At 52.4% G+C, this 23046-nt stretch overlaps 1 protein-coding gene across 1 annotated transcript in view; it reads right to left on the bottom strand.

Moving 5' to 3' along the window:
• The window catches only part of LHFPL7 (LHFPL tetraspan subfamily member 7), a 58007-nt gene extending 38294 nt beyond the window's left edge, over positions 1-19713 (bottom strand). The window contains exons 1-2 of the mRNA XM_056506793.1: positions 19329-19713; positions 9418-9556 (exon numbers count right to left, since the gene is read on the bottom strand). Of these exons, the coding sequence (XP_056362768.1) occupies positions 9418-9556; positions 19329-19616 (427 nt within the window). The 5' untranslated portion in view covers positions 19617-19713. The remainder of the gene's footprint in view (positions 1-9417; positions 9557-19328) is intronic.
• Between the last annotated feature and the right edge of the window lie 3333 nt (positions 19714-23046).

Below are 23046 nucleotides of genomic sequence, written 5' to 3'. Positions count from 1 at the left end.
CCTTCCAGCAGCTGGAGGACTCTGAGGGCTGCAACCCTCACATGCTGCCTTAGAGAAGGCAGACGAGATCAGTCCAGGGGAAAAGCCTACCTTGCTCCATCCAAAGTTCCTGGGATGCAACTTACAGGGCTCAAAAAACTCAAGAGTTAAAACAGATCCAACAAGGAGCTTATTCTCCTTTCTGTTATGCTCTTTGGGGTAATTTCTCCACTTAGACATTTCTCTGTTATGCAGATTGTGCCCTCTGCCTTTGCCCCACTGTCCTTCCTGGGCTTAATGCTCCACATGCTCTTTCACTGCCCCAGATGTTCTGCCTTTTAAACAGATTTATTCCCTTGACTTTGAAAAGGGCTCCATCACATTTCCATCTGTGTTTACACTCGGTGCAGGGTAAATTTCTCCTGCAAGCAGATCTGTTCCTTCCCAGCAAAGGAATCCGGCTCAGCACAGGCTCAGACAGGAAGGCAGAGCAAAACATTTCCTAAGCAGAGCTCGCCTGGGAGCTGTGCTACGTGCCCACAGGAGGACAGAGACCTCTGCCAGACTCCCTGCATTGTCAGGCTGTGCTAAAAGGAAGTGGATCTGGCCCAGAGCCACTGCTCCTGTGGCTGTTCCCAGGGCTGGCTCCCCTGCTCACCCAGCACCACCTCCCAGTTATCCAGGACACTGAAGCTAAATCAGAGCAAGCAAAGCGGGACTGAAAGGCCCCATGTCCCACCAAAGGGTCTGTCCCACAGTCAGCCAGGACTGCAGGTGTTGGAAGGACCCATTTGTCAGATCTTCATTGCTGCTTTTTCAGGGAAATCCTCTCTCTTTGCACCCTGCTCCTACAGCCAGGCTGGTGCACAGACAGAGTTTTAACTGCCTGGGCAATCTGGGACACAAAAGACAGGGAGCAGCTGCCACCCAGATTTATCACTGACTTCACCAAGGCTGGGCCAACCAGGCCCTCTCATGATTTCCAACGTGAATCTACAAAGAGCATGAGCTTCATCTAACCCCAGCAGAACAGGTTTTGCTAATTTTTTTTTAACTTGATATCAACCTTTAGGTTTTGGGGCAGCATGTTGGTGTTGGCCAGTAATGGCTTCTCTATATATAGCCCCTTCTTTGTGTCCTGTCAGGTCCTTGTCTCCACTTCCAGATGCATTTTTAATTACAGCCAGCATCCAACCAGACCACCAAACATTTACATCTCCCCCCAAGGCCAGAGACTCTCTCCACATTGCTAATATTGGTATTAGCAAAGGCCAAAAACTTCAGCATTGCCAGAGATGGCTGGGCACTGGGGCTGCCCAAAGCTCCCTGAAATGCATCCCTGAGCAGCCTGAACTGCAAACTGCTCCTGACAGTCCTGAGCTCCCTGCCAGCATCAGAGAGGACAGGGAAGCTTTTTCCCTCAGCATTACACCCTGTGCTCAGTGCAGATGGATGAGTCAATAAAGATGATGTGCTGTCTACACAATTGCTTCAGGATGCATGAAATTCAGCTATGAGCTCCCTGCCCACAGCAAGGGAGGACATTCAGGTGGCCCTGGAGGAGGGCTGCAGGGATCTGTCTCCATCCTCCCAGCAACAGCCAACAAGCATGAACAAATCAAGGAGGGTGAATGGGAGAAGCTAAACTGTTTGTGAAAAGAAACTTCAGCTGCACACATAATGACACAGGGAGGAGGTAAGAGGATGTGATCCTTCTCAGCACTGTGGGCATGCAACAAGCAGGCTGGGCAGCCACTAATGACAGCTGTTCAATGATAAATGTTCCCAAGCTTTGCAGAATCTGGTTTATTATGCACCCTGAACTTGCAAGGGAAGGGGGACCCTCTCCTGCAGTGGTTCTCTGCTGCAACAACCAACAAGCTCAGTTAAACTTCATGAAAGATGAGCCATTATCAAAGCCATCCCTCAGCAAAAATTCAAGGAGGACCCTGCTTGGAAAGATATGGCTTGAGGAGCCTTCTTGTAACACCCATGAGTTCCACCCTAGTGCCTTGAAAATGTTATAGTCCAGGTAAATGTCCTGCTTTGTAGCAGGAACAACTGCCTGTAAACTGAAGGAAGAGTCACAGGCAGAGGGAATCAAATGAAATATGGATTTTCCCATCTGAAACACGTGGCTCTGGCACAGTGCTGGGCTCCTTGGGGGTTGTATTTCCTCAGGGGTAACAGTGTTGGAGTCCCAGTGGCACTTGTTATTTGTAGTTGCCATTTATTACAAAGCACTGTTATTATTTACAGAATATACTTTTTTTTATGGACTGTTACTGTATCCAAGTGCAATAACTGGTCTAAGCTCAAATCCCTGGGAGAACTGTTGAAAGAGAAGCAATTCAGACACATATTAGTATGACAAGGATTTCCCTAGGTTTAAGGGAATAAAAATATGTGTTGTACAAGTGAAATAGTTCTTTCTTGCAGTATAAAGCTGCTCTTTTCTGATGATAGCAATGAAAGAATATTGCTTCTGTCACTGATGCCACTGGAAATGTATTGCCCCTCTCCAAAAAGCCAATGAAAGGACATGGCTGGTTTATTCTCTAAATGAGGCTACTGAGAAATGCTCTGCTCCTGGCATTAGCCCAGGTTAATGCTGCTGCTGCTGCTGGGACCTGGCCTGAAGAGAGGGCAAAGGCACCAAGTCAGCAGCTTTGTGCCAAATGGCAAAACCCACCTGGAGAGAATCAAAGCACATTTTGAGAACTGAGCAGAGGAAAAGAAAACTGTCCAAATGTCAGATGGAAATGAATCTCTGTCATCTGTCACTGGGGTGGAGCAGGGCTCAGCTGCTCTACAGCACAGCCAGGGTCTGGCCCCTTCTCCTCCAGCAGCTCTGCACCTTGTATGAAATGAGCTGGAGCCCTGGGGGAGGCTGATCTGCACTTAACCTGTGGCAGGGAGCCTGGTGTGAGGAGAGCTGCCAGCCCCTCTCCTTCCACTGCTACGTTTAATGGCCAGGCTCTCCTATGAAGATTTTAGGATTTGGAAGTAAAATAATGAAATTGTTCTCAAACCAAGATGATCTGTCACTCGAATGTATGCACTGGAGTGAGCACAGAGAAATTACTGTGTCAGCAGAAGTAAAAATTTCCTGAAAGGCTGAAGTTGTTGTTTGTGGTTCCACTTCCATGCCTGTCGATCTGTGGATCTGACAAGTACATTTCACCCCCTGCAACATCCTCCCAGGCAACACCTCCCAGCTGGGAGGTAAAAGGAAAAGAAAAAGTCTATTGCTGCTTCTAACATAGGAGTTCATCAAATTCTTCAGCACACAGAGACTGATGGAATAACAACACCTGGGCTTGGTGCTGGTGCCCAGCATCTCCACAGGGTTCAGAGCAGTCCTTGCTCCAGCACAAACCAGCCCAAAGATAAGGATGGTTGTGGCTTTTACTGAGCTGAATTCTGGAGGAAATTAGCAAAAAATGTAACAGAAAAGGAGTTGTATCAGTGCAAATGAGGAAAATGAGAGCCCAGGTAAGTCAGGCATGAGCAATGCTGGCTCTGGAGCGAGTGACCCAGCTCCTCCCCAGCTCCCTGGCAGTGAGCTGCTACCCTCAGATATTTATTAGTTCTGTCAGGAATTAGTGAGAGTTCACTGACTGAATAATAACGTGCCAAAGGCAGTTTTTGACTTTGCTAATGTAATTAAAGAAAGCAGGGGGGGAAAGCCTTGCACCAGGGGCGGAATCAGGGCTTCCAGCAGTGTGAGTGCTGCCCCTACTGCAAGGACAAGATGTGAAATGTGGAGGGGAGAGGGTGAGGATGGCAGTGAGGACCTGAGTGAGGAGGATCATCCCTTGCTTCCAGCTGTGATGGGAGCATGGTTCTTTCCAGAGAAAGACAAACGAGCTGCCCTTGCACTTCAGCTGGACATCTCCAGGCTCAGTTTTCTGCAGCTGTGTTTTACTTTCATGCCCAAGCACCTTGCAGGAAGACTGGACTTGGCTTATTTTGGGAGCTTCTCTTGAAGTTTTGAGGAACCTTTCCTAAGTGAGGAAACAGCTTTATGGCAACATTTTCTTCATGCTGGTCTGATGATTGAACACATCCAGCAATGTCACTGCATCAGGAGTGAGCATGTTTGCCAAGGAGCTACTGCCACAAGAAGAGGGACGGTGTGGGCTCTGTGATAAAAGCCAAGATGCTATTTTTAAACAGGGGTGGGGGAAGCTTTGGGTGATTTAAAATCAAATCAAGGCCTGGACAACAGGGCACTGCTTCCCCCCTGCCTCCACTGCCAAGTTCCTCTTCCGAATCCCAAGGATGTCTTGTGACAAACAGCCCTCCGCGTCAACAGGATGGGGCTCCCGGGCTGCAGCAGCCCATCAGGAACAAAAACACCCATCAGGAACCAAAAAACACCCATCAGGAACAAAAACACCCATCAGGAACCAAAAAACACCCATCAGGAACAAAAACACCCATCAGGAACCAAAAAACACCCATCAGGAACAAAAACATCCATCAGGAAAGCGGCCGTGGTTCTGCCCCTGCCCTGGGCTGTGCGGGAGGGGGTGGCAAGGGCTGGGAACAGCTCTCACCCTCCTCTCCTTGGCCATTCCTCAACATTCTTAGTGTGTCTTGAGCACTGGGGTCCCAACCCCAAACTGTCCCCTGCCTTGGGGAGGTGTCTGCTGCAGTTCTGTCCCCTCCAAGTGATGCTGTGACTGAACCCAGGAGCTGAGTGTGTCCCCACTGTCCCCCTGCAACATCCTCGGAGGGGGCACTCCAGCATCTCCACCAGCTGCAGGTGCCACAAGTGCATTGGGAGGGGCTGCTTGGCAGAGTGCCTTCCTCGTGCCATTATCCCAACCAGGATTTCTGGGCAGGATGGGAGGGGTCCAACACCTCTCAGGATGGCTGCAGGGAAGGGAAGTTTCTGTGACTTAATGGCAGGGCAGCAATTACCAGGCAGCCAGGACCCCTCTGCTGCTCCAGGGACACACTAACAAAGGTCTGAGCTGCCAGGCAGATCCCTCCTGGAGCTGATTTTATCTAAGTTACTAATTACACATTACCTATATGTCAGCAGGCTGGTCGATAGGAGTCTGAGGGATCAATAGGGATGCAGTGACAGTGCTGTTTGCCATTCAGAGCCTGCACAAGCTGGGACAAACACGGCACCATCGATCCCAGAGGTGGGCTGGGATGCAGGCAGGGATGGGAGGTGCAGTGAGGGGGAAGGAGCACGTGCTGCCTTCCTAAATAGCACTGTGACATTGGAACAGCATCCTGGCCAGGGAGCTCCTGTGGCCCTGCTGCCCCAAACCTCCCACCCATCCAGCTGCTCTCCCTTGGGAATGCCACAAGCCATTTTAATCTAGATTGGTTTCCAGTCCTTGGGAATTTATACATTTAGAAGGTTCACACTGATCTGAAAATGAACAATTCTCTCTTTTTCTGTGTTCTTACTGGATGATCAGTGTCTAAAGAACAGACAAAATTCAAAAGGTCTCCTGTATTTGGCTCTGCTGCTTAACTGAGCAAAAGCTGGGACCATTTCTGTAAAGCCACCGTGCTCCTGCCAGTAAGAGGGATCTTGGCTGCAGACTGCAATCAAATTTTCCAGGAAGAAGCTCTTGGGACTACCATGAAACCTGGGATTATAGTGTGGCTAAATGAGGGAATTGCATAACTGGGGGTTTCTGCCTGTCTTGCTGGAGTCTTGTGACTGTTCTGATTCTGTCGTGGTGATGCTGGGAAATTGCTCTTTAAAACCAAAAGAACCTTAGAAAGGCACAGGCAGGTCAGGATCATTTACCCTCAGCACTGGGTTTTCTTGAGCAGTGAGTTGATGGGGTAGAATTGGACAGAGAGCAGTATGGGGTGAAAACAAAACTCTCCCTGAAGGCTTCCTGTGCTCTGTGCCCTCACTGAGGTGCCAAGATCTGCACCCTCCTCCTGCCAGGCCACAGACACAGGGACAGGATCATGGGGCCACTGGCAGGCTGGGTCAGCCACCCCTTGCCAGCAAAGCAAGAGCCTTTTGTCTGAACAGCACACAGGGAAAAGCTTCCCAAAAGCAGCACAGTCCTGGCTCTATTGAGGCTTTTAGGGATGAGGGGGGCTGCTCATCCTGCCTGTGAGGACTTGTTCCCAAGCAGATGGAACCAGCTTCAGTGCTGGAGCATGGTCACCAGCAGCTTAATCCTGCAGCACACCCATAATCCTTCCCTTAGTACCACAGACACCCAGATTTTCTGTTTGATGGGGTTTACTCAGCCTCAGTTGCAATCTCAGTTTTCATCAATCACAAGCCTCACTGCCCTGGGAAGGTCATTCCCAAGGGAGTGAGGATGCTCTGGGTTTGGAGCACAGTCTGTGCTAGAAACTTGTCAGAGGCTGCTCTGGCTTCAGCTCCTGCAGGTCCAGGACACTCCTGTAGGGCAGTGACACTGCTGGGGATTGTGTGGGCTGTGACAGCTCAGAGCAGAGCCCTGGGGCTCCCTGGGGCATCACCCACAGTTCCCATGGGTGAAGCCAGCCCTGACACACTGTGATGGCCCCGTGCTCCTTCCAGCAGCTTCCCCACTGCCAGTCACTGAAAAACTGCTCTGGGAGCCTTCAGAGATGAACTGCAATGTCCAGCTGTAAACCACAGGCCCCTGAGCAGCAGCTGGCAGCCACCAGAGAGGTTGTACAGGCACAATCAGCCCTGGAGAACATTCCCTGTCCCTCCCTTTCAGCCCCATGCAGCAGCAGACATTTCTTCCTGGAATTAACTCCTGTTTTTAAAACCCCAGCAAAGAGGCTTTTGCTGAAGGACGACTGGCAGGATTTCAGCTGCGCCCCCATTTGCCCTTCCTGTCCCTGGGGTCAGCCCCAGGACTCCTCTCCACCAATGAATTGCAGCTGAGGATTGGGGCACCCTCCACATAAAAGGGCCAGCTTGGCTCTCTCAGCCTCTTTGGGGGTGCTGCCATGCAGGTTTGGGAGGAAGGATCCCCCAGAAATTTCATTTTAGTGAGCTGACACCGTGAACAGGGAGTGAGCCCCATCTCTAATCTCTCAGGGGCAACTTTGACTTTGTAGGGTGTGAGAGCTGAGCAAATGTTTCTTTATCCTTCCTCCTCTCCCTGTTGCTTATTAACCCTTTCATTAGGGATCTTCCTTATTACATGTGTGGATATGTTGGTTTGTTTTCTTCTAAGGAGTGGATGCCAGGCATCAGGATTCATGTTTTCAAAGTGTGGTGGCAATTAGCCCAGCTCTGAGCCCTGTCTGCATCTGCAATTAGTGCTCTGCTCTGTCCGCATGAGGTTTTGATCTTCCTCCCTTCTGGGGCTGCAGAGGCACAACTTGGATCTCCAAATACACAGCAGGAAAGTGTTAAAGCTGCAGCTTGAGCCTGGCTGCCCTTGCTGTGGGGCTGCTCTCAGGAATGGTTCCTGTTTGGTTCAGGGATCTGTCCATGGCCTCTGCACCTGGATTTATGTGAGTGCAGCTCAGAGCATCTTTCTGAGGCAGTGCAGAGCCTGTGGGAGCTGATTCTGGCTCTGCTGGAGCCTCTGCTCCTGCACTTCCTGGCATGTTTCCTGCTCCTGGCTGAATGCACCTGGCTCTTTATTAGGACATTGGATTCCTGATTCACTGTTTTATAGAATTCAGTTTATTTACTCATAGCTTTGGTGCTCTAAAAGAATACCTCCAGTTAGCTATAGGAAATGAGAGCAAAATTTGGATTTCAGTGGGAAACTGTCTGGTCAGACAGAGGAAAGGTGACTGTGGGACCTGGAATCCCGGGATTTGGGAGAAATAAAACCCCACTGCTCTGCCAGCACCTCAAGGGATCCCCCTGGCAGAGCTGCCCCCCACCCCCATCAGAAAGCTACTCTACCAAACCTCCTGGGCTTTCCTTCCCTCCCATATAATTCATCTATCCTAAAATCCCAGTTTTTCTCTGAGATAATGTGATTTTTGGGGAGGAGTCTCTCTCCCTGTCACCTCACTGCAGCTGATTTCTATTGAAAAGCTTCTTCCTAGGGAGGGAGGGGGGAACAAGGAGAGAAATTATGGAGGGGCAGCATTTCTGAATCCAAATACATTAAACCATTTAATTCTGTTGACTCAGGGCTGCCTGGCTCTGAATGGGAATTAATCCACAGTGCACAAAATTAAAAAGCACAAGACAAAATGCTTAGCAGGCAATGCCAGGGTTTAAAGCAGCCCATTAGCTTGCTCAAACGTCCCCAGTAAATTTTCATTTGTCAATAACGCTTAGAGCCTACAGTTTATTTACAGCCTGTTCAATATTACCAGAACCCCTCGCAGCGCCTCATTTGTATTTATCTGCCACAGTCAGTTTCCTTTCCAGGGACTCCTCCTAATCCTTTGCTTTGTATCTGCTCCAGACACAGGGATGTGCCACCCCGAGGCCAGGGTAATGTGGGGTTACCCTTTTTTACCCCAATTATCCCCTACAAGGGAGATCACCTACAAGGCCACCCTGAGTCACCTCCCTGGAGCCATCCCAGGAGCTGAGATCTGCTGCCATGGGGCTCCTCCAGCCTCTGTCCCACACCCAGGGACCCACTGGCCAGCAGCCAGCAGAGATGGGAATCTCCAGGCTGGGAGAAAGGGACAGACACAAGCAGCTGGAGCCACAGCCTGGCTGAGCTGGAGCAGCCGTGGCTAAAATCTGTCCTCCTCCATCTGTCCCAAGAGGGATCCCACGGGATGAGCCCTGGAGAGGAGAGCGTGTAACAGGATTTCCCCCCAAAGCAGCTTGAATGCTTCAGGCAGAGAACAAAGCCTGGCTGGCCCTGAGAATTTCTCCAAGGAAAGGAGTTTATTCTGGGGCACAGACAAGAACAGGCATTAATCTCCTGTCCTGGCTCGTGTCCAGGTGGGGAGGTTTGGTCCAACACTCAGGGACATGGTTCCCTGCAGGGGTGACAAATCCCCAGTGGGATGTGTCCCTCCCCAGCTTCCTGCCCTCTCCCTCTGCACTCCCCCAGGCAGAAGCACAGGCAATTGCAATAGAATTTTAAGTGGATGCAGCATCACAAGAGATGCCTGGGGAGCCTGGAGCAGATACAGGACAGGCTGGGCACCCCCCTGCCTCAGGCATAAAGCTCAGAGAGGGAAATCCCTCCAGGGGCTTAACCAGCAAAATGGAACTGGATGCTTCACTGGATCCCAGGAGGAGCAGCAGCACCCTGCCAGCAGAAAGCCACAGCCCCCTGTCCTGCACAACCTCCTGAGCTGGGGGCAGTGAGTGGCACCTGTGGATCTGGTTGGAGGTGATGTCCAATAGCTTTTACGATGAATGCAGGAGGCAATCACTGAACTGAAGGACCACCTGCTTTTCTCCCACCCTCGGTTAGGGTTTGCAAGCTCCTCATGCTGCTGAGCTCCAAGACGCCACCAAAGGACAGCCCATCTTTCCACCCCAAAGAGCAGAGCCCCGTCACTTGCCTGCTGCTGTCTGCATGTAGCCAGCCAGGGTGCAGAGTCGGCGCTCGCAGGCTCCGCCGGGCAGCAGGACGGCCACGATGGCCAGCAGGGAGCTGAGGGCCAGCAGGGCACAGCCGCCCGCACACAGCACGGCGCTCGTCTGAAAGGACACAGGGGCTGTCAGTGTCACCACCACACCCCCCAGAAATCCCCCTCGGGCAGGGGGAGCGGAGCCTTGGCACGGGCGGCTTCTCCCACCTTCTCCCTTCCACCTTTTGTTGCTTCAATTCACGGTTAAGGCTTGAGCCCCAGGTTCAGCCATCGCTGCTCCCAGGGGTCAGCGGCACTGGGGCTGCAGTGACAACTGCAAGTGCATGACATGCATGAAGGGCCCGTCCTGACACGGGTGCCATGAGATGTCTGTGATGTGTCAGTGCCTCTGCTGAGCGCTGAGATGGATCTCCTGGCAGCACCTGCCTCAGCAATGAGCAGTGTTCTGGGGATCCCACTGCTGCTCTCATTGCAGCTCTGCTCCCACCCCCAGCAGCCTGAAAAACTGGGAAAACACTAATTCATGGCAAACAGCTCGTCCTTGGGTACAGGCGTTCAGTCACTGCACTGTGGCTGTTTCTGTTTCTGTCCCCAGTGCAGGTGACCGCTTCTGTCAGTGGGCTGGCACCGACACAGGGTGGTCCCTGTGCCAGCAGGGACATGTGCCAGCCCAGCCAGGGGCACAGCATGGCCAGGGGCAGTGAGGGGACATTCCCCCAGCACCCAGCTCTTGACAGCGCTCAAACAGCGTGAGGACACCTCAGTCCCAGCACTGCGGCAGCCACGTCAACTCCTGTCACTTCCCAGCAAATCCCAGGGAGCGCTGCTGGCTCTGGTGAGTCACCCTGCAGTCACACCCGCCTCAGCTCCCCACTGAGCACAGCTCCAGGCAGCTCTCACTCCCATCTCCTGAAGAGCCTCGCTTTTATAACCTGTGTGGGAGCTGCTCTGGTGAGGTCAGGTCCCAGTTCCACCCTTGTCCAGCCCTCTTGTCCTGGTGAGACATTCTGGTTAGCACTGCACAGTTTTCCTTTTTTATTTCCCACTCCCCACCCATCTCAGCTTTTGGGCAGCCATGGTTATTACAGAAACAACCCCCAATACAGGTTTCCATTTACCTCCCCTCCACAAAGAGGTTAGAAATAATCTGCTACATGTAAATTATTCTGCAGGAGCCACAGGCAGGCTGAGCAGGGGAAAAGGAATTGGATTTACCCTGTGATATCAATGGGGGGTCCAAACAGCTCAAAACCCCTTCCCATTAGTGGTGCTGTCCCACAGGTCTGGCACTGCCCTACATCCACCTCTGTTACTGACTGCTGAGCTGCTGTTTAGCAGCTGGACTGGCTGGTGACAGCTGGGTGACACAGCCACTGCCCAGCAGCTGCCACTGCTCCAAGAAGGGACACACTGGTGCTGGAGGGGGCACCAGGGCAGCGTGGGCACCACCTGACACCCTGGTGTGAGTGCTTCTCCTGGGGCTATGTGATTAGAAATCAGCATCTTATTTATATCCTGTTTATGCAGTGAGCAATGCAAATGCTGTCCCAGCAATAAATGAATTCCTGACATGCAGTGCTAAAGGAGCAGCAGTGCAAACAGCAACCCAGAGAAATGGAGAGGCTGCTCCAGCTGGGATATCTGCTCCTCTCCAGAGCCTTCCAAGGCACTGAGAACCAGACAGACAAGTGCAGCTTCAGGGCTTAAAATACAAGGCTGGGACTCCCCCAGCAGGGACCCCTGCCCTGTCCCTACACCAGGAGGGACCCATGGGGTTTGGGATGGGATGGGATGGGATGGGATGGGATGGGATGGGATGGGATGGGATGGGATGGGATGGGATGGGATGGGATGGGATGGGATGGATGGCACAGACACTCTCCCAGCCTGGGGCCTCATGGGGAAAGCAGCCACAGCCCTGCTCCCTGGGCAGCAGCATGGCCAGGAAATCTGGATTCAGAAAAAAAAAAGGATTATTCTGCCTGGCGTCTGCATTTCACCTTCCGCCCGGCAAAACCATCCTCCTTTGCAAGGACCATTAATTATTTAGAGCAATGAATTTTTCAGCAGAAAGGGATCTTGTGAAGCAGGCTGGTTCCTCTCTTGTGTGAAGCATATTATTTTTAATGATCTTGGTTCTCCTTAATTGTGGTAGCTCAAATCCCCTAAAAACTTGCAGTTCCTGCTGGAAACAACTGATGAGCTGTTCAGACTGCTAATCCCTATGGAGAAGTGTGAAGGTCTTTTTCAGGACAAAGTGACAGGAAAAAGGCACAAACAGGATGGGTGCAGGTGAGTGTTAAACTGGCAGAAAAGCTGCTCTGGTTTGGGAGCTGCCATCAGAGTTTGGCAACAAGACTGAGGGGTCTCAGGGCTGGCAGCATCCTGATGTGCACAGGGGTGGCCAAAACCCCACCAAATCCAGCCAGGCCTTGGCAAAGGGAACAAATGTGAGAAAATTCATGTGGGCAATATGTGAAGGGAAATGGTGAGGTTTGGTTTCTGCCATGTGAGCCAGGATTGCTGATCCACTGAACAGCTGCCAGGCAGCTCTTGGGGACAGAAAGGGCGACAGGGGCACAGCTGCCCCAAAAATAGGTGACAGCAGCAAAGGGCACACCACTGCTCTCTGCCTGGCTCCCATATTCTGCTGGGTGTGTGCTGACATTACCTGCCAAAACACTGCATATGCTCTTGGAAACCAGAAACTTTGCTTTTGTCATAAACTTTCCAGGGCCTCAGCTGGGAATTATCCCAAGTGCTCCTCCCTGTACTGGAGTTGCTCCTGCAAAGATTAAAAAGCTGCTTTCAAAGAGAAATAATAAGGCTTAAGTTCGAAGAAGTCCATGGAGCAAAGGTACCAAAGAATAGCAGCTGTGCAGTACCTCCCTCTCTCCTCCCTGTTCGTGCCTGTTGCATCTTGAGCAGAAAGGAGAGGATGCAGGAAACAGATGCAAAGGCTGAAACCCAAAAATAGACAGGGTGGGGAGGAATAACAGGGATGCAGGAGGCTGCCTGTGAGAGCCCAGCTCAGGCAGGGCAGGAAGAAACCCCTTTATGCCAGTGCAGAGCCCAGCTCCCAGTCAAACCCTGGCAGGCAGGAGCAGGGCTGGGCACTGCTGACCCCTGGCAGTGCCAGGGAGATGCCCCAGGGAGGCTGGGAGCAATCCTGCCTCTGCCACTCTGGGAAAAGACATCAAACCGTGTCAGATTTTCTGCTCCCACTCCCAGGGAGATTAATTGTTTATCCCCAAACAAATTAATTGTCCCCTGGTGGGACTGTAAATATTCCTTTATGGAGCGTAATAAATTCCAATTAACAACAATCCCCTGCCCGTTATTTTAGTGTTTTACAGGTCTGACACATGCCATGGCTGGGCCATTCACTTAGCAATAAATCTGCTGAAGATGTTGTTTCATTCACCAGAAAAATCCAAATAAAAATGTCACATAATGGCCACCCTGGGAAGAATTCTTTAATATCCCTAATGAAAACTTTTAAAACTCATCTTTGAAAGCCAGCATTAAAGCAGGAAAGAGGAAGGGAAAATAAACTCTCCAGTCTAGTTCCTAGTGATGAGAAACAGTACCTGGTGTTTGCTTCAGCAGAGATAAGCCAATCTGGCAAAGCTCCTGCCATCACTATGAACTGGGTCATGATGCACATTAGTTTATTAATGCAATTTATTAGTTGGCACAACCGTCCTGGATGGGGCCTGTGGTACCCAGAGCAGCAGAGGGCAAGGTTACAGAGTGCTGAGGTGTTCCAGCCCTGCTCAGATGCTTCAGCATCTTTGGTAAGGGGGGCAGAAAATAAATGCCCTAAATAACTGGGAAATAAAGCCCAGGCTCAGTGAGAAAAAGAAAGTGAAGGTTGCAGTGTGTCTGGCTTTTGGGGGGTATCTGTTGAGAGAAAATATCTAAGAAACCCCAAACGAGCTGGACAAAAACTGTAAAATCAACTCTAAGAGAAGTGGTGGCAAAATTAATCCAACCATTTCCATTTTTAAATGCAACCCTTCCCTATCAGAGCTCTGTGTGATCAAACATTCCTTATGGGAATATGTTTTGGGGTTAAACTGAGTAGTGTAGAAACCAAATGGTCACCGAGATTTTAACCCTGTTAAAAAACCGGATCAGTGCTGGGTGGAGCTGGGCGGGGGCTGAGTTTGGGATGTGCAGGAGGGTTGGCAGACCCGGAGGGCGATGCAGGAGCGGGCAGGAACCTTCTCCGCCTTCTCCTCGGGCACCGGGCCGGGGATGTCGCCAGAAGCCGGGAATCTCCACCTGGGAGGCGCTGGGGTGGGCGGATGGAGCCTCGCAGCTCCTTCGTATTTCCCCCACACCAGGCACAGAAACAAACATTCGCCATCTGGGCGGCATTAAAGCGACGGCCAGGAAGGGATCCCACACATCCTCGGCTTCTCCTCGCCGGCAGTTCCTTCCTTCGGGCGCCATCCGAGCCATCTCCTGCCCGTTCGATGTTCCCTCCGCATCCTGCTCCCGGCAAATGCCACCCGTGCCCAGGAGCAGGTGCCTGATGTCCCCATCCTCTGCTTTGGGCTGAGCCACAGGGATGCAGAAGAGGCTCCAGCCCTCATTTCTTCCCCTTCAAATGCAGGATTTGGTGGATGGGGATCTGCCCACACCACAACATGTACACGGAGTATCTCTCCCCAGCCCAGATTTAGATGATTTTGCACAACTCAGCATCACCTCCACTAAAACAAAGCTCAGCCAGCCCTGGCCTTCCAGGCAACTTTTCCAATTCCCAGCTCACCAGCATATTCAACACCAGAGGGGTTAATGCCCAAACTGATTCAAGTAGGGGGAGGAAGGCATTTTTTTAATTAGAGGGAAAATAAGAGGCTGATAATATGTCTGATGAATTATGGCTGTCTCTCTTTCGGTGCCATTGCATCTGGGGATGCTGGAAAGCAGTTCCTAATGGCACTGCTTTATCTAAGAGGATGATGGATAGTAGTGAAAGACAGAAAAAAGGGGAAAAGTAAGACATTAGCACATCAATGGTGTGCCTGTGACCTCCATCAAGGGATTCGAACCAACTTAATGAAATTTTAATTAGGCAGCAAGCAGTGCGCTGTGCTGGGTACCCGATCAGCCCTCCTTCCCCTCGCTCTGTCATTATCCTGCCCGGGGTGAGCCCTTTGCTGGCGCTGGCAGCCGTGCCCAGGCAGTGCCCGCGGGTCACACACTCGCCCATCTGGATTTTCCTCCCAAAGCCGGAGGAGGAGCCCGGGGAGAGGAGGATTTGCAGCCTCGGGAGGATGGAGGGGATGTCCCATTGCCAGAACGTGCCTGCCAGCCTGTGCCACACTCTGCCCTGGGCCCTGCAAGGGGAAAGGCAGCGCTCACCCCAGAACCTCCGATGTGCCCAGAGGATGCTCTTCCCGAGGAGCAGGGGTCGGGATTTGCTCTTGGAGGAGGCGTGGGACGGTGACCTCTGTGACCCGATGAGCATCGCTGTCAGGAGTGGCCGCAGCTCGGCTGAGCCCTGCCCTTTGTTCAAGCAAAGCAGCTCCCCTGTCCCTCTGAGAGCAGTGAACTAATCCTGGGAGCAGCCTGGCTGCATTTTCAATCAACTTGACCTCCCACAGCCCAGCCTTGAGCCGGTCCTGTCTCAGCACCCCTTTCAGCCCAGCCTAGCTGAGAGCAGGCCAGTGAGTCCCGGTGGGGGTTTGTGACTTGGGCTCTGAAATGTGGGGCCACAGCCCAGGAGTTACAGGTTTCCCCAACACCAGGTATTTTCAGTGCTGTTAATGTAGGTCAGAAAACTCTGGGTGGCTGATGAAAGCAGATAAAGTCTGCTCTGGGGTATTGTGCACAGAGGTGGTGATGTCAAGAATTCCTTACACTCAGAGCTTACAACTCTCGCCAAGGTTGTGTAAGTGCAATTAAAAATCAAACGGACTGGCAGACAGAGTCTGGTCTCTTGGGAAGTTCTTAGGATGAGGAGCTAAAAGTTGATTTCCTGATAATCCCAAGTTAATGTGCTGGCCTGATACACGACTCTGGAGGCAGAGCAGACTCTGCCTGAGAGCCAGCACACCCACGAGTCCCTGCTCGGGTCACACTGCATCTCTGCCTAATTCCAGAGCCTCTGCTAGAAGAGGAGTGACAGATTTTCCACGGAGTGACAGATTTCTTCCCATCTCCATGAGCACCCCATGTGCTTTTTCACTGGGATGGATGCTGCTGTGTAACTGCTCTGCCCCTATGGGCAAACCCCAGATGACCTCAGGGAGCCAGGGCTGAGCTGATGCAGTAAGAAACCAGCAATGGAGATTTAATAAGAAGGTAAGCAGGTTTATTGTACATTTTCACTAAGCTTTGCTGAATCTTTTCAAGTCCTGCTTTAAAACTCAGGAAAGACCCACTCAAGGCACTGCTGGGGTTGGGCAAAGCCTCCCCCTGTTCTGAGCAGGTTATTTTGGGTTCTGCTCTAGCACGGCATCACTGGCTCCATAGGCAAATGGTCCATGTGGCTTTAACCTGAATATCATGGGCTGATCAGCTTCTTTGTTATTTTAGATTACATGCTTGGCAAAGCCTGAAAATAATTGGAGACTATCTGGAAAAATAAAAATAGAAATTGGAAATGTGGCAGCAGTAGCTTCTGAAGTGCAGCACTGAGACAGGAACCCATGAGCCAAATGCTCCCACTGAAAGAGAAAATAAATTAGCTGAGGATGAAGCTACTTTGCACGTACACAGTGATCTGGCACCAGGAAAAAGAAAAGTCGTGAGATGCAAAAAAAAATGGAACCACTCAGAACTCAAAAGTTCACCTGTTTTTTCCATTTGGCTCCCAAGAGCAGTCTCCTCTCCCCAGGGCACCTGCACACCTTGGGATGTCCCTCTCCAGCCCTCACAGCTCCATCCCACAACAGATCCTAAGGGCCTCACTCACAAATTGGCTGGGCAATATCACCATCACCATCCTTTCTCCTCTCTGGCTCCAGCCAAATCTCTCCAGTTTCCATCAGCTCCTGCAAGGTCTCAGCCTGTCCACAACATCTGCAGCCATCAGGGATATTTTATTATAATCCCCCCCATCAAATAACCACCATGGTGCTGAGCTCAGTGCAAAGCCCCAGCAGCACCGACAGGGTTAAATTAAAGGTACCCATGATATTAGAGAGCTGCAAAGTAATTATGAAAGGAAGCAGAAAAAAGCCAGCAACTCTAAGCAGACATGAAGGCCCTCTTAAGAGAAGAAAGGCATGTTAATTAACCTCCAGACATGATTCAAAGCATCATTTGTAGCATGATTAACATAATCCCCCAAGTGCACACACAACTGGCATTAACGATCATTTGCAGGACTGAACGCTCCCCCACCCCTTCCACAAATCGGCACATTGGAGCAGGGAAACACTGGAACAGCAGCGAGCCTGCACGAAAACAAAAAGAACAATGTTCCCCAGGGATGGACATCCCGGCTGCGGGTGGGCATCCTCCCAGGTGTGCTCAGCATCCTCCCAGGTGTGCTCAGCATCCCCAGGTGTGCTCAGCATCCCCAGGAGTGCTCAGCATCCCCAGGTGTGCTCAGCATCCCCAGGTGTGCTCAGCATCCTCCCAGGTGTGCTCAGCATCCCCAGGTGTGCTCAGCATCCCCAGGAGTGCTCAGCATCCCCAGGTGTGCCACCAGCTCCTCTCTAGAAAAGCTCCTGAGCCCCCACATCAGCTTTAGGTCCCTTTGCCCCGGCAGCCCCAGCTCCCACCCTCCCACCAGCAAACTCCACTCCAGCAAACGCTGCAGGCTCTTTTCACGAGCTCCCAGATTCCTGTCCACGTTCGGCTTTCATTTAAAGAGAGAGCTGCCCATCAGATAGCCGGAAAGATTGGAAATGAACGTCACGGCTCTGAAAGCAGAGAAAAAAGAGCCACGATTTCCCCATCTCTCCAAAACGGAGAGAAATCTCCTGCTTGAAGTCTGGACAGGGTTCCCAGCACTCGGCTCCCCCCGGCTGAGCATCGAGGCGTGCGGGCTCCGAGGCTGCTCATGCAAGAAAGCCAAAGCTGTCGCCTGCCTCAGCAAAGCTGTCAGGATGTATTTTATTATATTCCAGCCCATCAAATAACCATCACAACAGGTATTCTCCCCCTCATCGTGGCATTCCCCCTGAAAGAGTCTGCACTAATTGTTGTTCATTAATTATTTGGGTGGTATTAATAAAGGTGACACGGACATGTCGCCAAAATGCCCTGCAAACTCCCCTCAGTGCCTTGATTATCCATCCCTTCCTCAGCCCAAGCTCAGGAACTCAGAGACTTTGTGCTACATTATATTCTGGATCTCAGTGTTTTCAGAGGCTGAAGCTTGTTCAAATGAGTCACTGCTGAGCTTCGTTCTTATCTTTAAAGTTTGTTATTACTTGGAAGTGTTTATCTGCATCACATTTGCAAAAACATCTGAACAAAGGCCAGCCCATGGAAACAAGAGCATTTTTGCACCTTTTTATATAAATAGGAAGGAGTTTATACAGCTGGTTCTTTTCTTTGCAATTCACAATATTTGTCTCTAATGCCAATTTTAAGGACCGTGATGGGATTTAAGCAATCACACGCAGACCGGTGTCCTGGGAGAGATAACAGCGCAGCTCCATGGCAGGCTGAGAGATCCGGCTGCTGACACCCTTTGTGCCCGGCACAGCCACGACCTGCCGGGGATCCTGGTTTGGGGATCCTGCCACTCTGTGACCTGGAGCGAGTCCAAGCTCGTGTGTCCCGAGCAGAGACAGGGATTTCATACTCACAGCCTCGGGGTAAGAAGCTGAGAATGAAGGGAGAGGAGGGAGAAAGGGCAGGGGCGAGCGGGATGGCGGGGCCGGGCTTTGTGCGGTCCCCGCACACACCCAGTGTGACAGGCGGCTCTTTGTCACCCCGGGACACCACGGCAACCCCGGGCCCCATGGGGCGAGCCGGGGGGTCTGGGCATCCTCCCTTCCCAAAACCTGGCAAGGGCATCACCCCGGATGGCCGGACAGGGGGACAGCCACGGTCCCCCACATCCAGGCTCGGTTTCTGGATCCACGTGTCCCAGGAGCAGCAGCTTCAGCCACCTCCCTGCTCCCTCCTGAGCAGCAAATTCACCCGGCGAGTGATGCTCAGCACAGAAACCTCCCCAGCTGCCCCCTGAGCCCTCCCGCACACCCCTCAGGAGCCTGCCCGGGCAGGGCGGGGGTTTGGGGTCCCGGCAGGTCAGCGTGGCGGGGTCAGCCCCGCGGCACTGCCGGGGCCACTGCCGGGGCTGCACCGCCCGCGCTGGGGCTGCACTGACCGTGCAGCACCCCGAGAACAGCCAAGCATCCCAAAGAGGGATGTGACCCCACAGGGACCGCGGGATACCCAAGGGGTGCTGAGGAGATGCTCAGAGGCAGGACGGGTGGGATGCAGAGGATGAAAGGGATGCTGGAGAGAGCACGGGGAGATGCAGAGGATGCTCGAGGGCAGCGCGGGGGATGCTCTGGGCAGGATAGGGATGCTGGAGCAGGTCTGGAAGACAGGACAAGGAACGCTGGGGTGATGATAGGAGGACCTTAGGGACGCGAGGAGGACAGAGAGATAGTGGAGCAGGTCTGGGGGCAAGCCAGGAGGTGATGGGGTGACGCCGGGAAGCCCAAAGCAGGCAGGGGGAGGATGCAGGGCAAGTGACGGGGATGCCGGGGAGCTCGAAACAGGCGGAGGGAAGATGCCGGGGAGGTGACGAGGGATGCCGGAGAGCCAGAAGCAGACACGGGTGATGTCGGGGAGGTGACGAGAGATGCCGGGGAGTCCAGAGAAGGGCAAGCGGGGTGTCGGGGAGCTGACAGGGGATACCTGGCAGCCCGGGGGTGCCGCGGCGGGGAGGCGCTCACCTGCCACGAACCGGAGGGGATGTCTCCGAAGCCGCCGGGGCCGGCGGAGCCGTGGCAGCCGCGGGGCGGCCCGGAGCAGCGCCAGAGCAAGCCGAAGCCGGCGGCGGCGCGGCCGGGCGGCAGCAGCCAGGCCGGCGAGAGGAAGGCGGCGGCGCAGGCGGCCAGGAGGCCGGCGGAGAGCAGCGCCCAGAAGCAGCCGACGCCGCTGCACATGGTGCGCCGGCGGGGCAGGGAGCCCGCGCCCCGCGCCGCCCCCGCGCCCGCCACCGGCACCGGCACCGACAGCATCGGCGGCGCGGGGCGGCCGGCGGGGCCGGGCGCGGGGCCGGCAGCGCTGCCCGCGCCCCTGCGCGCTCCCTGCGCGCTCCCTGCGCGCTCCCTGCGCCTTCTCTGAGCGCTCCCTGCGCGCTCCCCGCGCCGCCCCCCCCGCGGGGCGCGGCTGAGCACGGGCGCGGTTGCGACACCCGCGGCGGGCGGGGGAATCCGGGGCGGGGGCGGCGGGGTCACCTGCGCGCACGGGTCTGGGGGCTTCACGCCGTGTCTCTGCCCGCTGCAGGCGGGTTATCCCTGCGGTTAATTGCGGGCGGTATTTTTAACCCTCCCTCCGATGATGCTGCGGCTCCGCTCCCGCAGCGCTCCCGGACGGGGACCCGCGTGCGGGGAGTTCTCAGCGCGGGGGATTTAAACCCGCCTGCCGGGAGGTCTCGGACACAGTCAGGGTTATCCTCTAATCCCGCAGGTTTCTCCAGAGCGGCTGCCCGGGAGCCTGCGCTTACTTGAGGTGTAAAAGCTGCGCCTCCCAGTGCAGATGGATTTTTATAACAGTCATTCTAAAAACTTCATGGATCAGGTTTTATTCATGCTAAACCTCACGGTGCCTGTGCAGTCTTATGTTTGTGCCTCGCAGATTTTAAGGATTTTTTCCATCTCTAGGTACTCAGCTCTTTTCCCGAGCAGTCCCACTGTCCATCAGCCGCATATAGAATCAGATTTTTAAATCTAGCAAAAAATATCTTTATCCTGCGCTAATGTCCTCAGGCGGGTTTCGGGTACTTACTGCCGATAGCGCTGAAACAGTTAAAGACATTTGGGCAGCTTTTGGCAGGAAAAAAAAAAAAAATTAAAAAAAGGTTTTCCTTTAAATCCAGGGTGCATTGGTTGGTGTTTGAAGCGCAGCACTTGGAGAGGGCTCCCAGTCCTGGGAAGCTCGTGCGGATCCCGGCACGGGGGCTTGGCACCCTCTCCTGGTGCGCGCCCGGAGTGCTGAGCAGCGATGGGAAATCACCCGCTCCTGCAGCCGAGCAAAGCCCCCGGCAACGCGCCGCGGTTCTGCCTGCATGCAGCTTTTGGCTTCGTGCGGCTGTGCCCGAGTCCCGCTTTTAGAAATGTCACCGATGCTGCTCGTCCTGTGACTTCAGGAGAGTTCTGAAGGGACAAAATCACACCCAGCCTTGTTTTTCCCCCCATATTCCTGGTTTGAAGAAACATCCGATTGCTGTCATGTGCTGCATCGCTTCTTGTACTCCTTGAGGCATTTAGAAAAGCAAAAGGTGGGGAAAAAAAACAAGAACGGAGAAACAGAAGATGGTGTTGAACTAGATTATTATTTTTCAAGTATTTATGACGCCGTAGAATGGCCAAGAACTTGGGGAAAACACTGTGGATTGGAGAAAGGTCATCTGAGGTGAGTCCCTCAGTGCTGGCGATGCCATCTGGGCAGAGCGGAGGTGCCAGCGAGCCCGTTCGCTGTCACTAATCCAGAATCATTCCGGAGTGGCTCCGCAGCCCTGCAGAAAAGGCTCCGTTCCCGCAGGAGCAGCCAGGGACAGGGCTGGGAAGAGCTCAGGACGTGGAGTGGGGGATTTGCTGTCCAGCACAGCAGCAGCAGGTCACCAACACAGCTCTTTCTGCTGGGAGTGAGCCTTTTTTTTTTTTTTTTTTTTTTTTTTTTAATCCCAAATTTACACTTCAAACCTCGACTTTTAACTCACCCGCTGAGTCAGGCAGAGACTCTTCACCCCTTGCTTGTGCCCAGGAGGAACAAACCTCCCTCTCTGGGAATGTGCTCAGTGAAGGAGACAGGGAGGGATTGCAGTGCTTCAATAAAAGCTGGGACGTGGGAGAATTCCCTTCTTTGAAATGCTCAGCACAGGTACCAACCCTCCCGTTCCCATGAGGGCTCATGGGCTGAGGTCAGCCACAGCCAAATGTGCCAGGAGTTTTGTGTGTGCATGCAGACACTTGTTTCCCCATTAAAAAATAAATAAATAAAAAAAAAATAGGATAAAAATGCAAGTCTCTAAATGAAGGCACTGTGAGTTTCTGTGCAAAGACATCTTTGGCTCCTGATGTGTTTAGGACATTATTATTTATTCCAGAGTAAGATCTCATTAAGATCTCTTACTCATACAATTTTTGGTATTTGTATACCCAAAGTAGTGAGAATTCTATATGTGAGAGAAAATCCCAACATCATGGGATCCAAAGATGGGATAAATGGGAATGGCCTCTAACATTTGTTTACATTTGTGTTTTTGTTCTGTAACTGAGCAGAGCAGTGTCCTGTGATTAATTATCAAAGGCAACAAAAAATTCTGCTTTATTATATCTGTCCAAACAAGAGCATTCCATTCAGATATTTTCAAATATTAAAGTTTTCTTATTTTTCAAGCTGTGGAGAGGAAAAAAAATCAAGAAGTGAGACAGCTTTATTTTTTATTATTTGAATATTTTAATTTAGGGAGGAGTCCCTCAGCTTCTCTGGCATTGGCCAACCCATGTCCTGAGGTCATATTTAACTGATTGCTCAGATAATTAAACTGTCATGTTCTGTTAGAGACTACAGCACCTGCTGTCACTCACACTTCCAGTTCAGATCCAAGGCTGAATGAGCAGTTCTGGATTGGAGCTTCAGCCCTCCTGAATTCCCAAAAATGAGAGAAAATTTCAGTCCAGGAAGGTAATTAATGTCAAACTCTTGTGTAAACCATTGCATTCTTGTTCAACCCCCATGTACACCCTGAAACCCGAGAGGACTGGGTGCAAAATTTTTGGCAGAAGATGTTAATTTAGTGTTCCCTGAGTCATCCCATTCTTTCCAATTTGCTCATCTTCAGAATGTTTTAGTCTATTAGCAGTCTCTGAGGTTATGTGCCAATTAAATAATTCCATTCATTATTCAGAAACCATATAGGATAGTTCATTATGCCCCAGCCAGCCTCTGGGCATGTGTACAAAACTGTATCAAAGAGCACCAGTTAACAAAAATAATATCAAAAGAGAAAATGCAGTTGCTGGAGGGTGTTGATCAGCGGCACCATCCCGCCCAGGAGACGCCTCCATCCCTGGAAGATCCCCGTGTACCTTTTATGTTATTTACAATTTATGAGTCTTAATTACCGCGTGTTTGTAAAGAGCTTCGGAATGATCGTATGAAATACGGAGCAGAAATTCCCGCAATGATTATTAATGGCTTGGTTTGGGCAGGGCAGTTACACACAGGGGTGGCACCGCACCGAGCCGGGTGACACCGGGGTGACATCAGAGTGACACCGCACCGAGCCGGGTGACACCGGGGTGACACCGGGGTGACACCGCACCGAGCCGGGTGACACCGGGGTGACACCGCACCGGTCTGGGTGACACCGGGGTGGCACCGGGGTGACATCAGGGTGACACCGCACCGAGCCGGGTGACACCGGGGTGACACCGCACCGGT

Source organism: Oenanthe melanoleuca, chromosome 19, assembly GCF_029582105.1.
Source record: "Oenanthe melanoleuca isolate GR-GAL-2019-014 chromosome 19, OMel1.0, whole genome shotgun sequence".
Classification (NCBI taxonomy): Eukaryota; Metazoa; Chordata; class Aves; order Passeriformes; family Muscicapidae; genus Oenanthe; species Oenanthe melanoleuca.
The sequence above is the reverse complement of the archived record's forward strand: the minus strand, read 5'-3'. Positions and strand labels throughout refer to the sequence as shown.